This window comes from Moschus berezovskii, chromosome 1 (genome assembly GCF_049115385.1).
Source record: "Moschus berezovskii isolate FMDL1 chromosome 1, NW_MosBer_1.0, whole genome shotgun sequence".
NCBI classification, from domain to species: domain Eukaryota; kingdom Metazoa; phylum Chordata; class Mammalia; order Artiodactyla; family Moschidae; genus Moschus; species Moschus berezovskii.
Genome location: NC_142460.1, coordinates 56289496 through 56313192, shown reverse-complemented (window position 1 = coordinate 56313192; position 23697 = coordinate 56289496). Strand labels below are relative to the sequence as shown.

Sequence of the window (23697 nt, the reverse complement as noted above, 5' to 3'; positions counted from 1 at the left end):
AGGTCATGGAACTCACGGACTTGAAGGGGGACAGGCAGTGAGAAAACAGACTCCATGACAGATGATGGTACATCCACTAAAACAGGGAACACAGAGGACAAAGGATTGTAATGTGAAGATGCAAAGTGTAAAGGTAAAGATGATAAATTCTGGTTTGACTACATTGAGTTTAAGATGCCTGTACAATGTTTCAATTGGAATGTATGATATGCAATCTATTGATTAGAAAGAAGTAGAGTGAGAGGCAGAATTGTGAGTCATCAGTGTATGCAAGAGAAACTAATTCTAGCTCTTTCGGATAGGTATAATTATTTAAGGTAGTAGGTAAGACAATTCCCTTCTCTTCCCACTACTAGTAGACCCAGTGGAACAGAAACATTTTTTAAACATTTTTATTAACTCATTTATGTTGTATAAGTAGAAGTGATGAACAGATGACTTTATAGCCTATAATTTAAATATTGGCACAGTTAGCATGAGGTAGGGTTATCTGTACCAGTTGGTTATTCTTTTCTGAGATTTGCTAAGGTTGAATAAATCGTTGCATTTAAGAGTACCGGATCTTACCATAGAAGAATTTTCTCTAGGAACACATGACTGAAAAGATTCCTTCCTATATCTATTAACTGTTAAACATGATCTGAATTTTCTTTACAGATAGGGAATGAGATTATAAATTGTTTTAAGGATATCGTCACTATTACGTCTTATGAGGAAGGAGGATAACAGTGAGTTGGATACTGCCCAAGGCAAGACAAATAAGATATTTATGGTCTGTGGCCAATTATTAATTCACTTAAAATTATTTTCTAGTGGCTACTGTAAGGCAGGCACATGGTTAAAAACACAGGATTCCATTTTGGGCTTCTAGAAGCTCATAGTCTATTATTTAAGACTATTATTAGTCTATTATTTAAGACTATTCAGTTCAGTTCAGTCACTCAGTTGTGTCCGACTCTTTGCAACCCCACGAATCACAGCACACCAGGCCTCCCTGTCCATCATCAACTCCCGGAGTTCACTCAAACTCATGTCCATCGAGTTAGTGATGCCATCCAGCCATCTCATTCTCTGTCATCCCCGTCTCCTCCCACCCCCAATCCCTCCTAGCATCAGACTCTTTTCCAGTGAGTCAACTTGTCGCATGAGGTGGCCAAAGTATTGCAGTTTCAGCTTTAGCATCAGTCCTTCCAATGAACACCCAGGATTGATCTCCTCTAGAATGGACTGGTTGGATCTCCTTGCAGTCCAAGGGACTGTGAAGAGATTTTCCACGACAAAGGTAAGAAAAACCCAAATAAGACGGTAGGTTTCGCGAGGGGGCATCAGAGGGCAGACACACTGAAATCATAATCACAGAAAACTAGTTGATCTGATCATATGGATCACAGCCCTGTCTAACTCAATGAAACTAAGCCATGCCGTGTGGGGCCACCCAAGATGGACGGGTCATGGTGGAGAGGTCTGACAGAATGTGGTCCACTGGAGAAGGGAATGGCAAACCACTTCAGTATACTTGCCTTGAGAACCCCATGAACAGTATCAAAAGGCAAAATGATAGGATACTGAATGAGGAATTCCCCAGGTCGGTAGGTGCCCAGTATGCTACTGGAGATCAGTGGAGAAATAACTCCAGAAAGAATGAAGGGGTGGAGCCAAAGCAAAACAAATACCCAGTTGTGGATGTGACTGGTGATAGAAGTAAGGTCCGATGCTGTAAAGAGCAATATTGCATAGGAACCTGGAATTTTAGGTCCATGAATCAAGGCAAATTGAAAGTGGTCAAACAGGAGATGGCAAGAGTGAATGTCGACATTCTAGGAATCAGTGAACTAAAATGGACTGGAATGGGTGAATTTAACTCAGATGACCATTATGTCTACTACTGTGGACAGAAATCCCTTAGAAGAAATGGAGTAGCCATCATGGTCAACAAAAGAGTCCGAAATGCAGTACTTGGATGCAATCTCAAAAACGACAGAATGATCTCTGTTTGTTTCCAAGGCAAACCATTCAATATTACAGTAATCCAAGTCTATGCCCCAACCAGTAATGCTGAAGAAGCCGAAGTTGAACGGTAGTATGAAGACCTACAAGACCTTTTAGAACTAACACCCCCCCCAAAAAAAAAAAAGATTTAAGACTATTAATAAGTCTATTATTTAAGACTCTTAAAATAGACTTAAGAGTAATAGTCCCCTTAACTAGTTGCTTCATCAGATGAAATACAGCGGCACACTTCGTTAATACCAAGAATTTTAATAAGCATGATACGTAATCAAACTAATGTCAAAGAACTAAGAGGTCAACTGCCTTCAAAGAAACAAAAAGTTAATTTAATCAAGATTTCTCTCATTTTGAAACTTTGTCTGGAAAATTTTGAACACTGTCTTGGGACCTTTTCTCCTTTTAACTGTGGTGCTATTCCTCATAGGCCTTGCTTTGAGAGATGGTGATTGACTCGGACGTGGTTTTCCAGGAAGTGGCTGGTGATTTTTACTACATATAAACTCAAGCCAGGAGACCCCTGGAGGCAACCGGTGGTAACTAAGTAACTTAGTGAACACACAGTCTGAGACGGTAGACTCTTTTGGAGGAGGAGGAGGGGGTAAGGGGGCTATAGTGGAAAAGGAAGAGGAGGAGGAAGATGAAGAGGATGAGGAAGACAAAGACGTGGAGGAGGAAGAGGACGGGAGCACGGACTGGAACTGAGGGTTGCTGTTTTTCTTCACATAGAGCAGCCAGTCTACAGCCTGGGGCTGTTGGCTTACAGCTTGGTTTTTGGTTGTCAGCCAGGTCTTCTCATTAGCTCCCTGAGTGATTTCAGCTTCCGATATAGGGAAAATTTTTGATATCTTCTCCATTCCTTCAAGATTGTCTTCCAGGGCTTCATCAGGCTGATTTTCTTTCACAGGGAGTAAGAAAGTAGTCTCCGGTAGGGAAAGGATAAAAACTAGTTTCACCATTATCTCTTTCTCAGGAGTGAGTTCAGGTGTTGGGATGACAAATAGTGTGGCAGCATGGGGGTCTTTCCTTCCTGTAAGATGGCTACAATGAGATTTTATGCAGGAAGCACAGGCTAAACAAACCATATAACTTGACGAAAGGCGGGGACCAGGATGGGGATTTGGTCTTCCCCTCATCCTTCGAAAGAGAATCTGCCTACAGAGATCCCTCTGGATTCTGGTCTTGGAGAGAGAATTGACAATTTTATTTACAACATCACTGGGGACAGTTCCACCTTTAACGATGCAGGGTTGAGTGTAATCTAAAGTCCATGGAGTTTCTTTACTGGGTCCTGTCTCCTCATAATGACCAAAACTGCTTTTTCGCTGGAGTCTGGAGCCCTGTGTTAAAGCAGCTATGTTCCTCATGGAGTGCCTGGAGCTTAATATGGATTGACCTGAGACATTTGGTTTGGGATGAGGTGAGGAAAGATCTGTGGCTTTGTGTTTGTCACTTAGTGAAGTGGTGTTCTGCAATCTGGAGTGATACATTGCTGAGCTCGGGGTCCTGAAGTCATGATCAAGTGTTTCGGGCTGGAAAAATGGCAAACTCTTTGACTGATGGACTGAGTGTGATAAAGGTGACTTTCTTGGTTTTGAATTGGACAATGGTAATCTCAGAACACTGGAACTGGACCTCAATATAGGTGGTGTCTGAAGTCTGGAGTCAGGTAATGATGAGTTCAGAGTCACTTGACTAGTCTCCAAATAATGGACTTCAGGTGATGTCTGAAACAAGTCATTTATTTGAGATGTAGAGTTGAGTGATGGTGAGCTCAAACATCTTTGATTGCTCTCTAACAAAGATGACCATAGGCTGTCCAATGAAGAGGATTTCTGAGGCTTGGACTGGGGTAATGTTGAGCTAAAGGCTCTTTGATTAGGTTCCAAAGATGATGATGTCCATAGGTAGTCTGGGGAAGGAGTTTCTTGATGTTTGACAGCATATAGTGATGAACTTGACACTCTTCGAATAGACTTCAGTGAAGGTGATGTCCAGAAAAGATCTAGGGAAGATGTATTCTGAGGTTTAGGAAAGGATAACTGCGAGCTCCAGTCTGTTTCACTGGGCTCTGGTGACAATGTCTTAATGAGGTCAAGTGAAGATGTGTTCTGAGGTTTAGCGTGAGACAAAGGCGAGCTCAGGGCTTTCTTATTAGGCCACAAGGGAGTTCTCCACTGGAGGTGTAGTGAAGGTGTGGCCTGACGTTTGGAGTGAGATAATGGTGATTTTAGAACCCTTTTATAGCAATCCCCTGAAATTGTGTCCTGAGACTTAACAGAGGGCAATTTGGAGCATCTCTGTACCTTCTGGCTAGAGTTTGGTGGAGGCACTATAAGGTTTTTACTATGGGATTGTATTTTGACCACAGATTGGTTACTGGGTTGATTTAATTTTTCATCTGTGTATTGACGTGTTAATGAGCTGCTTGCGGCCAGTTGGTAAGAGTGTTTGAATGGCACGAAGTGTTGATCATAATATGCAAGTGGCACCATCTTGTGCTAGTCATAGAGGTCTTTCTGAAAGCAGTTGGCTTGCAGGGATATTTCGGTAACTGATACAGTCTTTTAGCTGGATTCCATGGACAACAAATACTTGTAAACAAATAACTTAAGAAGTGTCAAACATCTGTCTTGTAACCTTTCTGTTAATTCCTAAATATTATAGGTGTCTCAAGATTGAGGTGTAAATGAGGTTGGAAAAAAGTGTCATGAATTTAGATTCTTCCCTGTCTTCTCTTTAGCTTCCTAGAGCTTTTTCCTCTTGAGAAAATGACACCTGTTAACAAAACAGTGAAGCGGTTTCAGAAGAGGGCCTGATAGGGATATTAATTTTCTCAAACAATTTGTAGTGACAAGAGAACTACTCTGTGTGTAACTTTTGAGTAGTTTTCTAAACATTCAGCTGCTCATATGTAAAACAGGTAAATATAATGTTTAATTTATTGGACTAAAGACTAAATAATATACCTAAAATATATAACAGTCCCCAAGATATAGGAGATGCTCAGTAATAGGTAATAGCTATTTTGGGTATTCTTTCAATGATTGCTTTAGTTAAAAAAAATTTGAGATAAATTTATTGCATGAAATAATAGACTTAAAGTGAAATGGAAGTTCTTCTTATATGAGAGTGTGCATGCTTAGTCACTCAGTCATGTCCACTCTACCCCAAAATCTCCAAATCAATTCAAACACAAAACACATAAGAATCAATAAAGTTATTTCTCCTTGTAAAGAAATCATCTTTTCTGCATCTTCTGCTTGGTCCCTAAAATCTAGTCATCTAATTCATCTAATTCAAAATTTTTGAAATCATCCTGGACGGATTCAGCTTCCAAAACCATCTAGATATCAGTATCTGTTGATTTTATCTCTTTCATATATTAATTCACCTTTTTTCCTATTCAATTCCACTATTTCTTATACTGTTTTTTCTATTCAATTCCAGATATATTCTAGGCATATCTCATCTAAACGAATATATTTATGTTTATATATCTTTCCCCCATAACCTTTGTCACTCTCTTCCCTCTCCTCTGCCACAGATCCAAAAGCAAACTCTTACTGGTGAGAAACAGTTACTCCTCACCCAAATAACTTCTTCATTTTGCTTCCGCCTGCATGAATAATAGGGCTTCCTGGTGGCTCAGCAGTCAAGAATCTGCCTGCCAACGCAGGATATATGAGTTTGATGCCTGAGTGCAGAAGATCCCCTGAAGAAGGACATGGCAACCCATTCCAGTAGTTTTGCCTGGAAAATCCCATGGACAGAGGAGCCTGGTGGACTACAGTCCATAGGGGCCCAAAAAGTTGGACACCATTGAGCACGCAACATGCATAAATAGTAACAACTGGTGTGGAGAAGACTCTTGAGAGTCCCTTGGACTGCAAGGAGATCCAACCAGTCCATTCTAAAGGAGATCAATCCTGGGTGTTCATTGGAAAGACTGATGCTTAAGCTGAAACTCCAATACTTTGGCCACCTCATGCGATGAGTTGACTCACTGGAAAAGACTCTGATGCTGGGAAAGGTTGAGGGAGGGAGGAGATGGGGATGACAGAGAATGAGATGGCTGGATGGCATCACCGACTCTGTGGACATGAGTTTGAGTGAACTCCGGGAGTTGGTGATGGACAGGGAGGCCTGGTGTCCTGTGATTCATGGGGTCGCAGAGAGTCGGACACGACTGAGCGACTGAACTGAACTGAACTGAACTGAAAGTTACTTGTAATTGCTGGATTTTGTGTGTTGTGTCTTAACATCACTACTTTAAAGAGGGGAGGGAACAGCACACCCTACTGCTTATATATCACATTCTAACAAACATCTATATAGTAATACAGAGTAACCATGATCTTAATGTATGGAAAAATTTCTTAAAACATAGAAAGCTATAACCATTAAAAATTGATAAAGTAAAATGAAAAATTCTCAGTCATCAAGAAATGCCATCAAAGAACGGGAAAAATAAATATTTGCAATGCATATACCTGAAAAAGAGACTCATATTCATTACAACTTCTGCAAGTTACTAAGATAAGCAGTGCAGTTAGAATGACACAAAACATGGAATAAGCACTTCACAAAAGAGGATATCCAAATATTAATGCAATATGAAAAGATGTTCGGGATTGTTAGAAACCAGTCAAATGCATATTTAAACTACAGATACTACTACACATTATCAGAATGTGACTAAAATAATATGAAAACTTACAAAGCTAAAAACTGGTGATTATATAGCTTAATTAGTATATTATATATATATGCCTATATACATATGTATATATTATATTCCACTCTTAGATACATCTCAGAGGCATGCAATGCATGAATATTGGCACCAAAATACATATACTAGGATATTCGTGGAGTATTACTCCTAACAGCTTCAAACTAGAATTAACTGTCAATCAATAATAGAATATATAAGTAAATTCTGATATATTAATTCAATAAAATACCAAACAACAATGAAAATTAACAGAAAATCTTGCATCACAGAACTACATAAATGAATATCACATAAAAAATACTGATTGAAAAGTATATGCACGAAAACTTTTATGTATAAAATTACAAAATCAGTTCATACTAATTATGGTATTAATAGTCAAGATAATAATACATCTGGGGGAAGTGGAGATTACAAGGGAACACAAAGCTTCTGGGGTGGTGATAATGTTCTGCTTGTTGACCTGGATGCTGACAGTGTAGGTGAATTCACTTTGTGATAATTGAGCTCTAACATTTACACTATGTGTATTTTTCCATGTTTCCTAACTTCAATACAAGGTTTAAGAATACATAACCTGACGCTAATTTGAAAAGACACATCTGACACAAAATTTCACTGAAAAGTGAAACATTAAAGGATGAACCAAGTTCTGGCACCCAGATGCAATGAAACTTTTAAAAAAAGTAGGGAGGAGAAGAATGCAGTATGGAAATCCTGCTATCATATGGAAAAGAATAAAGAAATTCAAAACAAATGGAACTAACAAGAATTTAAGACAAAGAAAAATTTAAGAGAGAAAAATTACATTTCTGAATTTTTTCCACTTTCAAACCTACCCAGCAAATAAAATTCCTGTTTCAAAGAACATGCTTTAACTAAAGCATATAAACATTAAATACAATGCAAGACATTGTGGAAATTTGAATGAAGTTATAAAAATGGGAAAAAATAATTATGACTTATGAAAGAATTAATTCTCAAATAATTCTTGCTCAAATTCTTCTTTCAGTTGAGTCCTTTCCAACTTTCAATGAAGATATATTTATAATGTTATAGAAACTTTGTCAGAGTATAATGAACATAGAAATATTATAAATTTGTTCCGTGAAATTGCTGTATGTTAATCTGATATTAAAACATAACAAAAATAGTTCAAAACTAAAATAAAGTAGTAACACATACTATATGCAAAATTCTGAAATAAAATAAAGAATTTAACATTTCAATAACATAATAATCTGATAGCACCAACTTGATCTCATTCAAACAATGTAATGATTAATTGTTAGGAAACATTTAATTTGTCATGCTCATAATCCAAAAGTAAAATTAATCAAAGAACAAGTGAATAAATCAAATTTCACCACATTAAAAGCTTCTGCTATTTATAAGACACTGTTAAGAAAATAAAGAGACAAATCATATACTTGGGGAAAATATTTGCATTTATTTTTATTAAGAGTTTATAGAGAGAGCTTAAGAAAGCAAACAATCCAATAAAAACTGAGCAAAATATTTGGACAGCTTTCCAAAGATGATATGTGAATGGGAAATAAGCACACGAGAAGATGTTCAACATTGTTATTCATTAGGAAATGCAAACTGAAACTATAGGAGAGACAATTAAATACCTATTAGAATAGCTAATATTTTAAAAGATGGCCATAGTAAGTCAACTCTACTAAGGAGACAGAGAAAGTGGAACTCTCATACACTGCTGGTTAAATATATAATAAATCAAGAAGTCTGGGGAAAGACTGACTTTAAAAAAAAAAAGCAAAATATCCATGTATCATATAATCCAGCCAGTCTACCTCTAGGATTTACCCAAAAAGCAAGCATACTCCATGAAAAGACTTACAGAAATATGCTCACTGAAGCTTTAGTTTAATAGTCCAAATTGGAAATAACCAAATGGTCATTAGCAGGTTAATGGATTAACAAATTGTGGTAAATCCTTTTATCAATATACTACTACCACCAATCTCGGTAAGTTTATCTTCAGATGAGTGTTTAGGAACAAGATGTTCACAAACTTATATAGACAAAAGAATTGATATAAAACAAAAATGGATCCATGAGCCAACCTCTCAAATGTAAGACCCTCCAAAACAAAAAGAGTACAACGAGGCAAATGCTTGGTATTCTCAGTAAACCATCAAAAGAGAAATAAATTCTCTCTCCAGGAAGCTCATATAATAAAATCATATTACATCAGTTCAGTTCAGTTCAGTCGCTCAGTCGTGTCCGATTCTCCGCGACCCCATGAATCACAGCACGCCAGGCCTCCCTGTCCATCACCAACTCCCGGAGTACACTCAAACTCATGTCCACAGAGTCGGTGATGCCATCCAGCCATCTCATTCTCCATCGTCCCCTTCTCCTCCCGCCCTCAACCTTTCCCAGCATCAAAGTCTTTTCCAGTGAGTGAACTCGTCGCATGAGGTGGCCAAAGTATTGCAGTTTCAGCTTTAGCATCAGTCCCTCCAATGAACATCCAGATTACATAGATGCCTTAAAAATTGGTGAAGATGTGTTTAGCATTAAAAAATATTCAGTATTCTTGCTGTGTGTATAGATTAATTTCCTAAAAATTTCTACTTGAGTTAATACTTAGAATATGTAATATCTAATCTTTATTTTTGATTTTGGCCTAAGTACTGTGAAGAAAGCTGATCTCCGAAGAATTGATGCTGTTGAACTGTGGTGCTAGAGAAGACTCTTGAGAGCCCCTTGGACTGCAAGGAGATCCAGCCAGTCCATTCTAAAGGAGATCAATCCTGGGTGTTCATTGGAAGGACTGATGCTAAAGCTGAAACTGCAATACTTAGGCCACCTCATGCGACGAGTTGACTCACACTGGAAAAGAGTCTGATGCTAGGAGGGATTGGGGGCGGGAGGAGAAGGGGACGACAGAGAATGAGATGGCTGGATGGCATCACTGACTCGATGGACATGAGTTTGGGTGAACTCCGGAAGTTGGTGATAGACAGGGAGGCCTGGCGTGCTGTGATTCATGGGGTCGCAAAGAGTCAGACACGACTGAGCGACTGAACTGAACTGAACTGAACCTAGCATTGTTTTTTAATCTGTTCAATTGTTTGGTCTGTTTAAACCAAATTGACTCCTGCCTGCCAAACTCTCAAGGACTGTGTTAAAATTTTTACAATCCAAGAGATCTGAATTTAGAGAATTTTATGGAAGTCAAGTATTAATGTACCAAATTCTGAGTGAGGATCAATCAGTCAGAAAGGATAATCCTCTTTTGGGAAACAATTGCATGTACAGAAGGCTCAGATGTACAGAAGACTTCAGAAGAAACTTCTGTAATCCAAGGCTTATCACTAGCCTGCCCTGAGTACATGACATTTTCATCTTGTTGAGCTCAGATATTCAGCTTTCATCTTCTCCCATATGTAAACCCACGAGAAAATCTCCCAGATTTATACTTCAAGGTTACCTTCTCTGAACTCTTTTTATCATTCATCGTCACCAATCTATATATTTTTGTTTTTGAAAATGCCTCTTACAGAGAAGAGTTTCATGAAACTAAAAATCTGGCTATTTCAATGATTCTTAGAGCAACCCTCTCGCCAGGCAATTTTGCAGGATATATGCCGCCTTCATTCCCTTTGAAGAAAAGTAATCCAGGGGAGACTATGTTCTAGTGCACAGAACACAGTGCACTAGAATAAATAAATAAATATATTTATGTATTAAAAATAAATATAAGTATAATTGCTACTATTTCTGCAGTTCTCTATTCCATAAAACCTGTGACCAAATTTTGCCATTTTTCACCTTCAATCAAGTTGTCACTCAGACTTAGGGACCTGTTAGTGGAGTCTACCCAAGACCTCTACAGGAATTCATCCAGAAGCCAAATATCACTGCCACACAGCTGCATGCAACACTATCTATCCTCTGTCTCCATCTCTCAGACAAGTTCAAGAACCACCAGTCTGGTGTGTCAGTGTGTAACTCAGTCAACCTAGATTGGCCACATGAGATACATTAGATGTGTTCAAGAGGCTACAGAATAATAAGCTCTGTAAAAATACATTAATTTTCATGCTTTACGAGTTGATCCACTGGAAAAGACTCTGATGCTGGGAAAGGTTGGGGGCGGGAGGAGAAGGGGACAACGGAGAATGAGATGGCTGGATGGCATCACCGACGCTATGGACATGAGTTTGAGTGAACTCCGGGAGTAGGTGATGGACAGGGAGGCCTGGCGTGCTGTGATTCATGGGGTTGCGAAGAGTCGGACGCGACTGAGCGACTGAACTGAACTGTTTTTTTGTTGTTATAATATCAGAAAAATTTCCTCAGGAACAATGTTAAAACATCAACCTTACATATTTTAACAGAATAAAAGTGTCCTATACCCTCTCCTCCCATGACAAGAGCATAGGGTGCAACAAACCTAAACCTGGTATGAAAACGGGAGACTGAAGAGTGGAGGCGGAGAGTCGATTACTGGGCACGGCGTGAATCAAGACAATTTGCTCGGATTCATCCATTGCCACCCACAGTCTTCAAATTATCATCACATTCTAGAAAATATCTCTGAGCAGTCCATTCAGAAAAGCACCATGGGGACACACACATGAATAGCTTTCCTGCAATGTTTAATGGCATAGAAGAAAGAAGAGGGACTCTAATTCAATGAACTACTTTAAAGCCAGTATGATAGGTATAAAAGTATAAAGATTACTAAGGCTTTAGTAAAGGAGGTTCCAAGGTGCCACTAGTGGTAAAGAACCCGCATTCAGGAAACTCAAAGAGGGGCTCTGTATCAACCTAGAGGGGTGGGATGGGGAGGGAGATGGGAGGGAGTTTCAAAAGGGACGGGATATATGTTTACCTGTGGCTGATTCACTTTGAGGTTTGACAGAAAACAGCAAAATTCTATAAAGCAATTATCCTTCAATAAAAAATAAATAAATTAAAAAAAAGAACCCTCCTTCTAATGCAGGAGACATAAGAGACTTGAGTTTGATCACTGGGTTGGGAAGATCCCTTGGAGAAGGGCATGGCAACCCACTCCAGTATTCTTGCCTAGGGAATCCCATGGACAGAGGAGCCTGGCAGGCTATAATCCATGGGATCACAGATTCGGACATGACTAAAACTTCTTAGCATGCATCCACTGCTGCTGCTGCTAAGTCACTTCAGTCGTGTCCGACTCTGTGTGACCCCACAGATGGCAGCCCACCAGGCTCCCCCATCCCTGGGATTCTCCAGGAAAGAACACTGGAGTGGGTTGCCATTTCCTTCTCCAATGCATGAAAGTGAAAAGGGAAAGTGAAGTTGCTCAGTCATGTCCGACTCTTCGCGACCCATGGACTGCAGCCCACCAGGCTCCTCCACCCATGGGATTTTCCAAGCAAGAGTACTGGAGTGGGGTGCCATTGCCTTCTCCAGCATGCATGCACACAAGGAGCCTAAAAGAAGAGGGAATAAGTCAGGTGCAGATATAAAACAAAACTGACAACACATGGCAAAATGAAGAAAGTATTCTGGAAAATGAAGAATAAAGATAATGTTAGGAGTTAAAGTGGTAAAGAAGGAAAGATTGCAGGGCTTAATATATAAGAACCTCCGAGTGACTTTCATTTGGAAGGAAGAGGGAGAATTCTGAAGAAGAGGAGATGAAAACAGGAGTGAAAAGAGAAGCAAATGTGAAAGGAAACTTATTTATAAATCCAAAAAATAATATTGAGTGACACTGAATAGAATTAAATTATAAAAGGATTTCAAGAGTTTTGACTGAGAACAAATTCTTGAGATTACTGAAGACTTGTTTGAGAATCCAGCTCTAAAAGAGTAGTGTGTGTGAAAAGGAACCATTACCATCAGTCTGACTTTAAGGAACTTGACTGTGAAGAGTTAAGTACGGTTGAAAAAGGTCATCTTTACAGGAAGTCTGGTTGATGTTAAAATAGAGAAAAGCTCAACTGTTGGTATATAGAAGAAAAAGAATCACAGAGGTAAAGTCATGGCATGTCACATAGTCCGGAGACAGGAGGATTATTTGGATAATGGAAAACTTTCAATGTCCATCACTGGAAGGACTGATGCTGAAGCTGAAGCTGCAATACTTTGCCCACATGATGCAAAGAGCTGACTCATCGGAAGAGACTCTGAGGCTGGGAAAGAATGAAGGCAGGAGGAGAAAGGGGTGACAGAGGATGAGATGGTTGGATGGCAACACCAACTCAATGGACATGAGTTGGAGCAAACTCCGGGAGATAGTGAAGGACAAGGAAGCCTGGTATGCTGCAGTCCATGGGGTTGCAGAGTCAGACACCACTTAGTGACTAAACAACAATAAACAAATTTGGGAGTTAAAAAAATAAAAAAGATGCGCTCCAAATAAAAATGAAAGTGCTTCCTTTTTTCTGATCTATCACATATACTAAAAAGGATGAAGGAAGGAAGGCAGAGGGTAAGTCCAAAAGAAAATTCTCTTTGTGGGGTACTTTTAGGAAATATATAGTTTGTCAATGTCTGAACACCACCCACTAGTCAAAGGAGCAGAGAGGGCACTGTACTAGAAACATGCATAAGCAAAATTACATATGCCTTTCTCAAAATCATAAAATCATTTATAGTCATGCATCCAGCTCAATTCCCCTGACTTACAAAGTGTTGTTGTTTTTCAGTGGCCCAGTCATGTTCTACTCTTTGAGACCCCACGGACTGCAGCACTCCAGACCTCCCTGTCCCTAACCACCTCCCAGAGTTTGCCCAAGTTCATGTTCATCACACCCATGATGCTGTCCAGCCATCTAATCCCATGATGCTCTCTTCTCATTCAGCCCTCAATCTTTCCCAGTATCAACGACTTTTCCAATAAGTCTTCTGTGCTCATCAGATGACCAAAATACTGGAGCTTCAGTTTCAGCATCAATCCTTCCAGAGATTATTCAGGGTTGATCTCCCTTAAAATTGACTGGTTTAACTCCTTGCTGTCCAAGGCACTTTCAGGAGTCTTCTCCAGCACCACAGTTCAAAGGCATCCATTCTTTGGCGTTCTGCCTTCTTTACGGTACAGCTCTCACAACCATACGTGACCACTGGGAAGACCAGAGCCTTGACTATACAGACCTTTGTCAGCAGAGTAAAGTCTCTGCTTTTCAATACACTGTCTAGGTTTGTCATCACTTTCCTGCTGAGAAGCAATCATCTTCTGATTTCATGGCTGCAGTCACCATCTGCAGTGATTTTAGAGTCCAAGAAGAGGAAATCTGTCGCTACTTTCACTTTTTCCTCTTTTATTTTCCATGAAGTAATGGGGGCAGATGTCATGACCTTAGGTTTTTTAAAATTTCGTCCTAAGCTGGGTCTTTCACTCCCCCTCTTCATCATGAGGCTCTTTAGTTCCTCTTCGTTTTCTGCCATTAGAGTGGTATCATCTGCATATCTGAGGTTGTTGATGTTTCTCCTGCCTATCTTGATTCCAGCTTGGCATTTCTCATGATGTGCTCAGCATATAGGTTAAACAAACAAGGTGACAGCAGACAGCCCTGTAGTATTCCTTTCTCAATCTTGAACCAATCAGTTGTTCTATACAGGGTTCTATATGTTGCTTCTTGACCTGCATACAGATTTCTCAGAAGACAGGTAAGATGGTCTGGTATTCCCATTTCTCTAAGAGCTTTCCACAGTTTGCCATTATCTACACAAAGGCTTTAATGTAGTCGATGAAACAGAAGTAGATGTTTTTCTGAATTTCCCTTGCTTTCTCTATAATCCAGCAAACATTGACAATTTGATCTCTAGCTCCTCCTCCTTTTCTAAATCCAGCTTGGATATCTAAAATTTCTTAGTTCACATAATGCCGAAGCCTAGCATGCAAGATTTTAAGCATGACCTGACTAGCATGAGCAATGAGTGTGACTGTCTCATAGTGAGCACATTCTTTGGTACTACCCTTCTTGGGAATTGGGACGAGGACTGACCTTTTCCAGTTCTGTGGCCACTGCTGGGTCTTCCAGATTTGCTGACACAATGAATGAAAAACCTTGATGGCATCCTCCTTTAGGGATCTGAATAGTTCTGCTGGAATTTCACCACATCCACTAGCTTTGTTAACACCAGTACTTCTTAAGGCCCACTTCGAACTCCAGAATGTCTGGCTCTGGGTAACTAACCACACTATCGAAGTAATCCGGTTCATCAAGGTCTGTTTTTTATACAGTTCTTCTTTGTATTCTTTCCATTTCTTCTGATCTCTTCAGCATCTACTGGTTCTCTACCATTTATATCCTTTATTGTGCCTACCTTTGGATGGAATGCTCCCTTGATGTTTCCAATTTGCCTGAAGAGATCTCTAGTCTTTCCCCTTCTGTTGCATTCTTCTACTATCAAGCACCGTTCACTAAGAAGGCCTTCTTGTCTCTCCTAGCTATTCCTTGTAACTCTGTGTTTAATTGGATGTATCTTTCCCTCTCCCTTGCTTTTTGCTTCTCTTCATTCTTCTGCTGTTTGTAAAGCTCCCTCAAATAATCACTTTCTTGCTTTTCTTTTTCTTTGGGATGGTTTTGTTCGCCACCTGATATACAATAGCATAGTAGACCTACAAAGTAGTGAGTGTCAGTTTATACATCAGAAACTATTTCACATCATTCGGTTTGCCAGGCAAATCCCAAGCCGGCTGAAAGCTTCCAGGTTTACGTATAAGATTGCAGGTTCCCTGTGCATAGAAGAACACCCCATGTTCACAAAAGCTGGAATTCAATGTGTCTTTGTATGAAGGGAGTCTGGAGATGAGAGAACCTTAGTATTGTTATACGAAAACAGTAAATCCAAAGGGCGTCACTTTTCAGTTTCATCCTGCAATTCTGTACGTATCAAAACCTAATGTCATAAACAGAAGGGATCCTCCATATACTTTGAGAGAAACTAGGAGATTTAAATCTTTCAGTTTTGCTTCTTACCTGAGCAGCACAAGGTCAGCTAGGATCTAGGGACTGTCTTCAATAAGCAATCATTGGCTTATATATAAATAAAGATGTAAAGATATAGATATAGACAACCCCAGGTGGCTCAGTAGTAAAGACACCTCTGGCCCAGCTAGAGATGTGGGTTTGATCCCTGGGTCAAGAGTCTCTAGAGAAATAGAAACCCACTCCAGTATTCTTGCCTGGGAAATCCAATGGCCAGAAGAGCCTGGCAGGGGTTGCAAAAGAGTTGGACACAAATGAGTGACTAAAAAAGTCTGTTGCAAGGGGCATCCCAGGTGGCCCAGTGGTAAAGAATCTGCCTGCCATTGCAGAAGAGGTAAGAGATGTGGGTTTGATCCCTGGGCTGGGAAGACCCCCTGGAGCAGGGCATGGCAACCCATTCCAGTATTCTTGCCTGGAGAATCCCATGGACAGAGGAGCCTGGTGGGCTACAGTCTATAGGGTCACAAAGAGTCGGACATGCTCACACAATCTGTTGCAAGAGTATCTTCAAACAAAACCTCTTTCTTCTGTTTTGTGTAGGAATCCAGGGTTTCTTGAGGTATATGTATTACCAGGGATCTCAAGATCACAAATGTTAAAGAATGTCCAAATTCTCCGATGCTTAAGAGGACAGTTCTATCCTATCCAAATCAAATATTTCCTAATAAATCCCAACAATCTCCCAATCCTCTTCACCATACATTTTCCACTGGTGGTGGTTTAGTTGCTAAGTAGTGTCCGACTCTTGAGACCCCCATGGACTGTTTCCTGCCAGGCTCCTTTCTCCATGGGACTCTCCAGGCAGGAATACTGGAGTGGTGGCCATTTCCTTCTCCAGGGGATCTTACTAACCCAGGAATCAAACCCAGGTCTTCTGCATTGCAGGCAGATTCTTTACCAACTGAGCTAAGAGGAAAGCACAGAGACTACATTTTCCAGAGACACTAGAAAATACTGAAAATGCAGAAAATGTGTAAATTGACCAATGATATTTCAGTTTCAGAGATAACTTCAAACATCATTCTTCTGCACACTTGAAATTAAATTTAATTTTTAGAAAGCAACTGGATTATGCACTATTTGGGACCATCTACTCACACGCTAGTAAAGACATGCTCAAAATTCTCCAAGCCAGGCTTCAGCAATATGTGAACCATGAACTCCCAGATGTTCAACCAGGTTTTAGAAAAGGCAGAGGCACCAGAGATCAAATTGTCAACATCCGCTGGATCATGGAGAAAGCAAGAGAGTTTCAGAAAAACATCTATTTCTGCTTCATTGACTATGCCAAAGCCTTTGACTGTGTCGATCACAATAAACTGTGGAACATTCTGAAAGATATGGGAATACCAGACCACCTGAACTGCCTCTTGAGGAACCTGTATGCAGGTCAGGAAGCAACAGTCAGAACTGTACATGGACAACAGACTGGTTCCAAATAGGAAAAGGAGTACGTCAAGGTTGTATCTTGTCACCCTGCTTATTTAACTTATATGCAGAGGACATCATGAAGAACACTGGGCTGGAAGAAACACAAGCTGGAATCAAGACTGCTGGGAGAAATATCAATAACCTCAGATATGCAGATGACACCACCCTTATGGCAGAAAGTGAAGAGGAACTCAAAGGCCTCTTGATGAAAGTGAAAGAGGAGAGTGAAAAGGTTGGGTTGAAGCTCAACATTCAGAAAACAAAGATCATGGCATCTGGTCCCATCACTTCATGGGAAATAGATGGGGAAACAGTGGAAACAGTGTCAGACTTTATTTTGGGGGGCTCCAAAATCACTGCTGATGCTGATTGCAGCCATGAAATTAAAAGACGCTTACTCCTTGGAAGGAAAGTTATGACCAACCTAGATAGCATATTAAAAAGCAGAGATGTTACTTTGCCAACCAAGGTCCATCTAGTCAAGGCTATGGTTTTTTCCGTGGTCATGTGTGGATGTGAGAGTTGGATTATGAAGAAAGCTGATCGCTGAAGAATTGATGCTTTTGAACTGTGGTGCTGGAGAAGACTCTTGAGAGTCCCTTGGACTGCAGGGTGATCCAACCAGTCCATTCTAGAGGAGATCAATCCTGGGTGTTCATTGGAAGGACTGATGCTAAAGCTGAAACTCCAATACTTTGGCCACCTCATGTGACGAGTTGACTCACTGGAAAAGAGTCTGATGCTAGGAGGGATTGGGGGTGGGAGGAGACAGGGACGACAGAGAATGAGATGGCTGGATGGCATCACCGACTCGATGGACATGAGTTTGAGTGAACTCCGGGAGTTGGTGATGGACAGGGAGGCCTGGCGTGCTGTGATTCATGGGGTCGCAGAGTTGGACACAGCTGAGCAACTGAACTGAACTGAATATAAAAAATAAAAAAAACCCACCAAACAACCCAATCAAACAATGGGCAGAAAACCTAAAAAGACATTTCAAAGAAGACATATAGATGGCCAACAAGCACAAGAAAAGACCCTCAATACTTCTAATACTAAAGAAATGCCAATCAAAACTACCATGAGGCATCACCTCATACCAGTCAGAATGGCCATCATTAAAAAGCCTACAATTAATAGATGTTGGAGATGGCGTGGAGAAAACAGAACCCTCCTACACTGTTGGTGGGAATGTAAGTTGGTGCAGCCACTATGGAAAACAGTACAGAGGTTCCTTAAAAAACTAAAAATAGAGAAACCATATGATCCTACAATCCCACTCCTGGGCACATATCTGGAGAAAACTGTACTTTGAAAAAATAGGTGCACCCCAATGTCCATAGCAGCACTATTTACAATAACCAAGACATGTCAGCAACCTAAGTGTCCATCAACATATGAATGGATAAAGAAGATGCAGTATATATACACAGTTTCGTTCAGTTCAGTCACTCAGTCTTGTCCGACTCTTTGCGATGCCATGAACAGCAGCACGCCAGACCTCCCTGTCCATCACCAACTCCCAGAGTTTACCCAAACTCATGTCCATCGAATCGGTGATGCCATCTAACCATCTCATCCTCTGTCATCCCCTTCTTCTGCTGCTTTCAATCTTTCCCAACATCAGGACTTTTCAAATGAGTCAGCTCTTCCCATCAGGTGGCCAAAATATTGGAGTTTCAGCTTCAACATCAGTCCCTCCATGAATACCCAGGACTGATTTCCTCCAGGATGGACTGGTTGGATCTCCTTGCAGTCCAAGGAACTCTCAAGAGTCTTCTCCAGCACCACAGTTCAAAAGCATCAATTCTTCTGCACTCAGTCCTCCTTATAGTCCAACTCTCACATCCATACATGACCACTGGGAAAACCATAGCCTTGACTAGATGGACCTTTGTTGACATAGTAATGTCTCTGCTTTTTAATATGCTGTTTAGGTTGGTCATAACTTTTCTTCCAAGGAGTAAGTGTCTTTTAATTTCATGACTGCAGTCACCATCTGCAGTGATTTTGGAGCCCAAAAAAATAAAGTCAGCCACTGTTTCCACTGTTTCCCCATCTATTTGCCATGAAGTGATGGGACTGGATGCCATGATCTTAGTTTTCTGAATGTTGAGCTTCAAGCTAACTTTTTCACTCTTCTCTTTCATCAAGAGGCTCTTTAGTTCTTCTTCACTTTCTGCCATAAAGGTGGTGTCATCTGCATATCTGAGGTTATTGATATATATACAATGGATTATTTGTTACTCAGCCATAAAAATGAATAAAATAATGTCATTTGCAGCAACATGGATGGACCTAGAGATTACCATATTAAGTGAAATAAGTCAGACAAAAGTAATAAGTCAGACAAGATATGATATCACTTACGTGTGAAATCCAAAAAAATGATATAAATGAATTATTTACAAAACAGAAATAGACTCACAGACATAGAAAACAAATTTATGGTTACCAAAGTTAATTGTGGGGCATGAAGATAGAGGAGATTAATTAGGAGTTTGGGGTCTGTGTACTCAAAAATCAATCATGTAATTCAACATTAAGATCACATCACTATTGGCCTATCTCTCAGTTTTATTTTGGGCCAAATATTAGTTTGAGTTGAGATATGAGCTATTTCTTCAAAGTCAATAAATCTATTTATATATTAATTGCCAATAACATTATATTTCTAGTGACTGAATGAAACACAGTTGCAATATGTTTTATATTTTATATATATATACATATACTATATTAGATGGCTAAAATCTGCATAAACCTTTCTCCTTTTTTAATGAAGTCACAGTTTAAAAGTATATGGAACAACCTAAACATCTTGACTTTACAAAAATTGAAGCTATCTATGATAATGAAACAGTGGATCAAGTTTTCATAAGATCAAACATTTGTGCAAGCAACTTTCTTCCTGGAAATGGTCACTAGGTTTAAAACAGCAATGACAATAACGTAAGGGAAATGTGATATACAGGTCTCTAGAAAGCAGCTGTGCAAACAAAGGGAAGAACCTTATGGAAAACCATGACACATTAAGAGACCTGTTGATTACATTTCATGTCTAATTCAAGAAATTTTGCTTAAACAAAATCAAGAACATAACCTCAAATGGATAATTTAGTAGGTTACACACTGCCTTCATATTGCTTGATTCATGTTTTTCGCTTGACAGAACACCCTTTGCAGTCTGTATCTAAAATGATTAGATTTCAGTAATGCAGATTTTGTACCAAATGCATTAAACTAGTTGATACATACACATAACATTTCTGTATCTTTGTGTATTTGAAAAATAGGATAATGTTTACCATTTTAAGAATGAAATAGGATATTTTAAAATATCGTATTTGGCAAGTAGCTAGCAATATTAATCTTCTTTTCCAAATCCATGAGAACAGTTTTCTCATCATGACAACATACTGAAATATTACCATGATGATAGGTAACATTTTAGTATTCTGTAACTTACCACATTTGAGTAATGCCTAACCTTTTGCTTATCGGAAAATGAGCTTATAGAACTTCTTGAAATAAACTACTATTAATGCCTTCAGCTAAATTTTTTTCACTAGTTTAGATCATTTCTTAAAAGATCATCTATAAAAGATAAATTTAAATCTTCTATGCCCTTGATTTTATAATTAAAAGATATTTATCTGAGTTCTAGTATTTTTTCTGATATTCCTTCAAATAATCTTCAGAAAAACAAATTATAAACAAAGATAAATCAATTTTTGATTATCTTATTTAATTATCACTGTCATTTTAAATACATAAATTTAAAAACCTTTCTATAAGAGACAATTCTTCAATATTTCCCTTGAAGACATTATCTGATACTACAAAAAGAATTTTGCTACCCATTTTTACTAACACATTACACTGAAAATACAAACAAAAGTGAAAAAATCTATTTAAACCTTTGTATCACAAATATCTCAAATCAGGATGATTCCATTAACCCTTAACTATTTCCTAATGCTCTACTTTTCAAATATTTCTAGTCATAGAAAAAGAGGGAATGGCAAATAAAGTAATATTGAAATAATAATAACTAATAATAACTGAGAGCATTTACATTCTTCATTTTTCCTTTTTATGGTAACTTTTTAATGCTCTACAATCTTTTCAGTAGATATTAATAAAAACAGCATTTTTTCAAGAACAGTGATCCTGCCCTGTGGGACACACACACTGGGTTTGCCTTCATGATTTTTCTCTTCAAAGGTGGATAAGAAATATCCCTTTCAGTCTTTCCCTTGGATATAGAAGGCCATTTCTGTTTCTCTTTCTTTAAAGGATAAATAACCTTCTGAATCGTCATCTCCTCTCGGCTGACTGCTGCCAGCATCTGTTTCCAGTCATCCGCTACATACCTTCTGAGACTTCTCTCTTCATCTTTCTGACCTTCTCTCTCTGACCCAAATCTCTGCACCTCTTTTCTCAATTTGCACTCATTTTTCCTAACTCCTACACCCTTCTTATAGTTTATATCAAGCTCATTGTTTTTATATGTTCCTCACTTATAATACTATCAAAAATTGCTATGTCAACAATTTTAAGAATTTGAGGTAAAATCCAGATGTTTGTTTTGAACAGCAGTGCCAAACACCAGACACTAAAGTATAGAAAGAGGGAAAAAAAAGACAGACAGTTAATATAAACAATATGTTTACAAATCTTTATGTACTGGGTGAAATATTTTTTAACTCATATAACTAGACAGAATACTGAATGTGTGTAATAAATAAAAGGCATTAAAATTATTAAGTTTGAAAAATCATGTTTCTACATTATTTCCACAACTGCAGCTGGATTTACCTGAGTGTAGAATTGTATTTTAGTTTTATTATTAAAAAGCAGACATAATATTACTTCTGTTTTTTAAACCAACAGAAGGATTGGTTATGAAAGCAATTAAACTAGAACATAGCTTATATATATTGTGAAAAAAAATTTTATAATTAATTAATCATAATATAATATATGATCATTGATTGCACACAGGTTTCTTTATACTAAGAAACATAACAGGACTTTAAAAGAACTATTATGATCAGGAAGAAAATTATGCATCAGGAATAAAATTTTTTTCTATTTTTCATGTGGTATATTAAAAAAAATCTAGGTTAAATAAACCAATATTACAGCCTCAACACTGTTTTCTAGCTCTATGATCTTAGGTTAATTATTTAAATTCTGTACAGTTTCTTCATATGTAAAATAAAGACAACAGTAGTGCATATCCCATAACTTTTCTATGAAGAATAAATGTAAAATGCAGTTTAAAGTACTTGGTATAATGTCTAATTAAAGCATATACAATCAATAAAATGTCATTATTATAAAATAATAACCACTGCCCCATCATATAGTTGAAACTCAAATTATGTAAATACCTCTCTCAGAACACTTTACAGCTGGTTTGTATTTGGGTGTGTTTGTCTATGGAAACCTCTGATGGCTTCCTTTAATTATTTAAGTGTATAAGGAATGGTATATTGAGATATATGTGTGAATACTCAATAAGTATTTCAGAGATCAAACAGAAATTAACAGGACCTAATTAATGGGTATATGTGTGCATTTATGTATCCTATATGTAAGAATGTGTGCGTGTGTGTGTGTGTGCATGCTCAGTCATGTCTGACCCTTTGCAAGCCCATGGACTACAGCCCACCAGGCTCCTCCGTCCGTATGATTTCCCAGACAAAAATACTGAAGTGGGTTGCCATATGCTTCTCTGGAGGATCTTCCCAACCCAGTGATCAAACCTGCCTCTCCTGCATCTCCTGCATTGGCACGTGGACTTTTTTTTTTTTTACCACTGAGCCACCAGGGAACCCCAAACATCAACAACATACCTTAATCTAGCATGGTACGTGTACAAAAGATATGTGGATCTTTGCCTTCCAAATGTGTTGTTGACTTTACTGCATAGCTATTTAATTTTTAGATTTTCCCAAGAACTGATAATTATTAAAATCTCACAAATTACTATACAATTTTTTTCACTTGCCTTAGCCTTGTTTCTGTTTTAAGCAAGATGGTCTTTTTTTTTTTAACTGAGATTTCTACTACATTTTATTAAAATGATAACAAAGTGCTAAACTTTGGATGCAGAAGATTCCTGTAAAAACAGAGCCACGCACTGATATTTCTTTCCAATTGTTGGACTTGAAGCATGGATTTGGATAGAAATAAAGTCTAGGTGTAAAGAATTGGTTCACAATGAATGAAAAAGGAAGACCTTACATTCAAATCAGAATTATTGTTTCTAGATGTAGCAAGATAATTTCACAATAAGTTTAAGGCAGTTCTATTTCACTAAAGAGAAAAAGGGTGTTCTCCATCTAAAAGACTGTATACCAATACACTCAGATTTTTAAAATGTAGAGGAATGTTCAGCAAAACGTCAGGATATTTAAACTGAAGAATCTGACCAAAAAAAAAAAAAACTCTACCCTTTATATCCCAGCATATATAATCAATTATTATGAAAATGCACTTTTCTATTGCTTTTTTTCTTCATACAACAGCTGAAGGAAGAAATAGCCTCAAAAT

At 38.5% G+C, this 23697-nt stretch overlaps 1 protein-coding gene across 1 annotated transcript; it reads right to left on the bottom strand.

The window, feature by feature from the left end:
- Positions 1–2336: 2336 nt before the first annotated feature.
- Positions 2337–4502, bottom strand: CSNK2A2IP (casein kinase 2 subunit alpha' interacting protein). The gene has a single exon (XM_055419108.2). It carries the CDS (start codon positions 4500–4502, stop codon positions 2337–2339), a length of 2166 nt encoding a protein of 721 aa, XP_055275083.2.
- Between the last annotated feature and the right edge of the window lie 19195 nt (positions 4503–23697).

Bases quoted from the DNA above. Each gene is read 5' to 3' on its own strand.
- CSNK2A2IP (XM_055419108.2), bottom strand. From the start codon at position 4,502: ATGGTGCCACTTGCATATTATGATCAACACTTCGTGCCATTCAAACAC.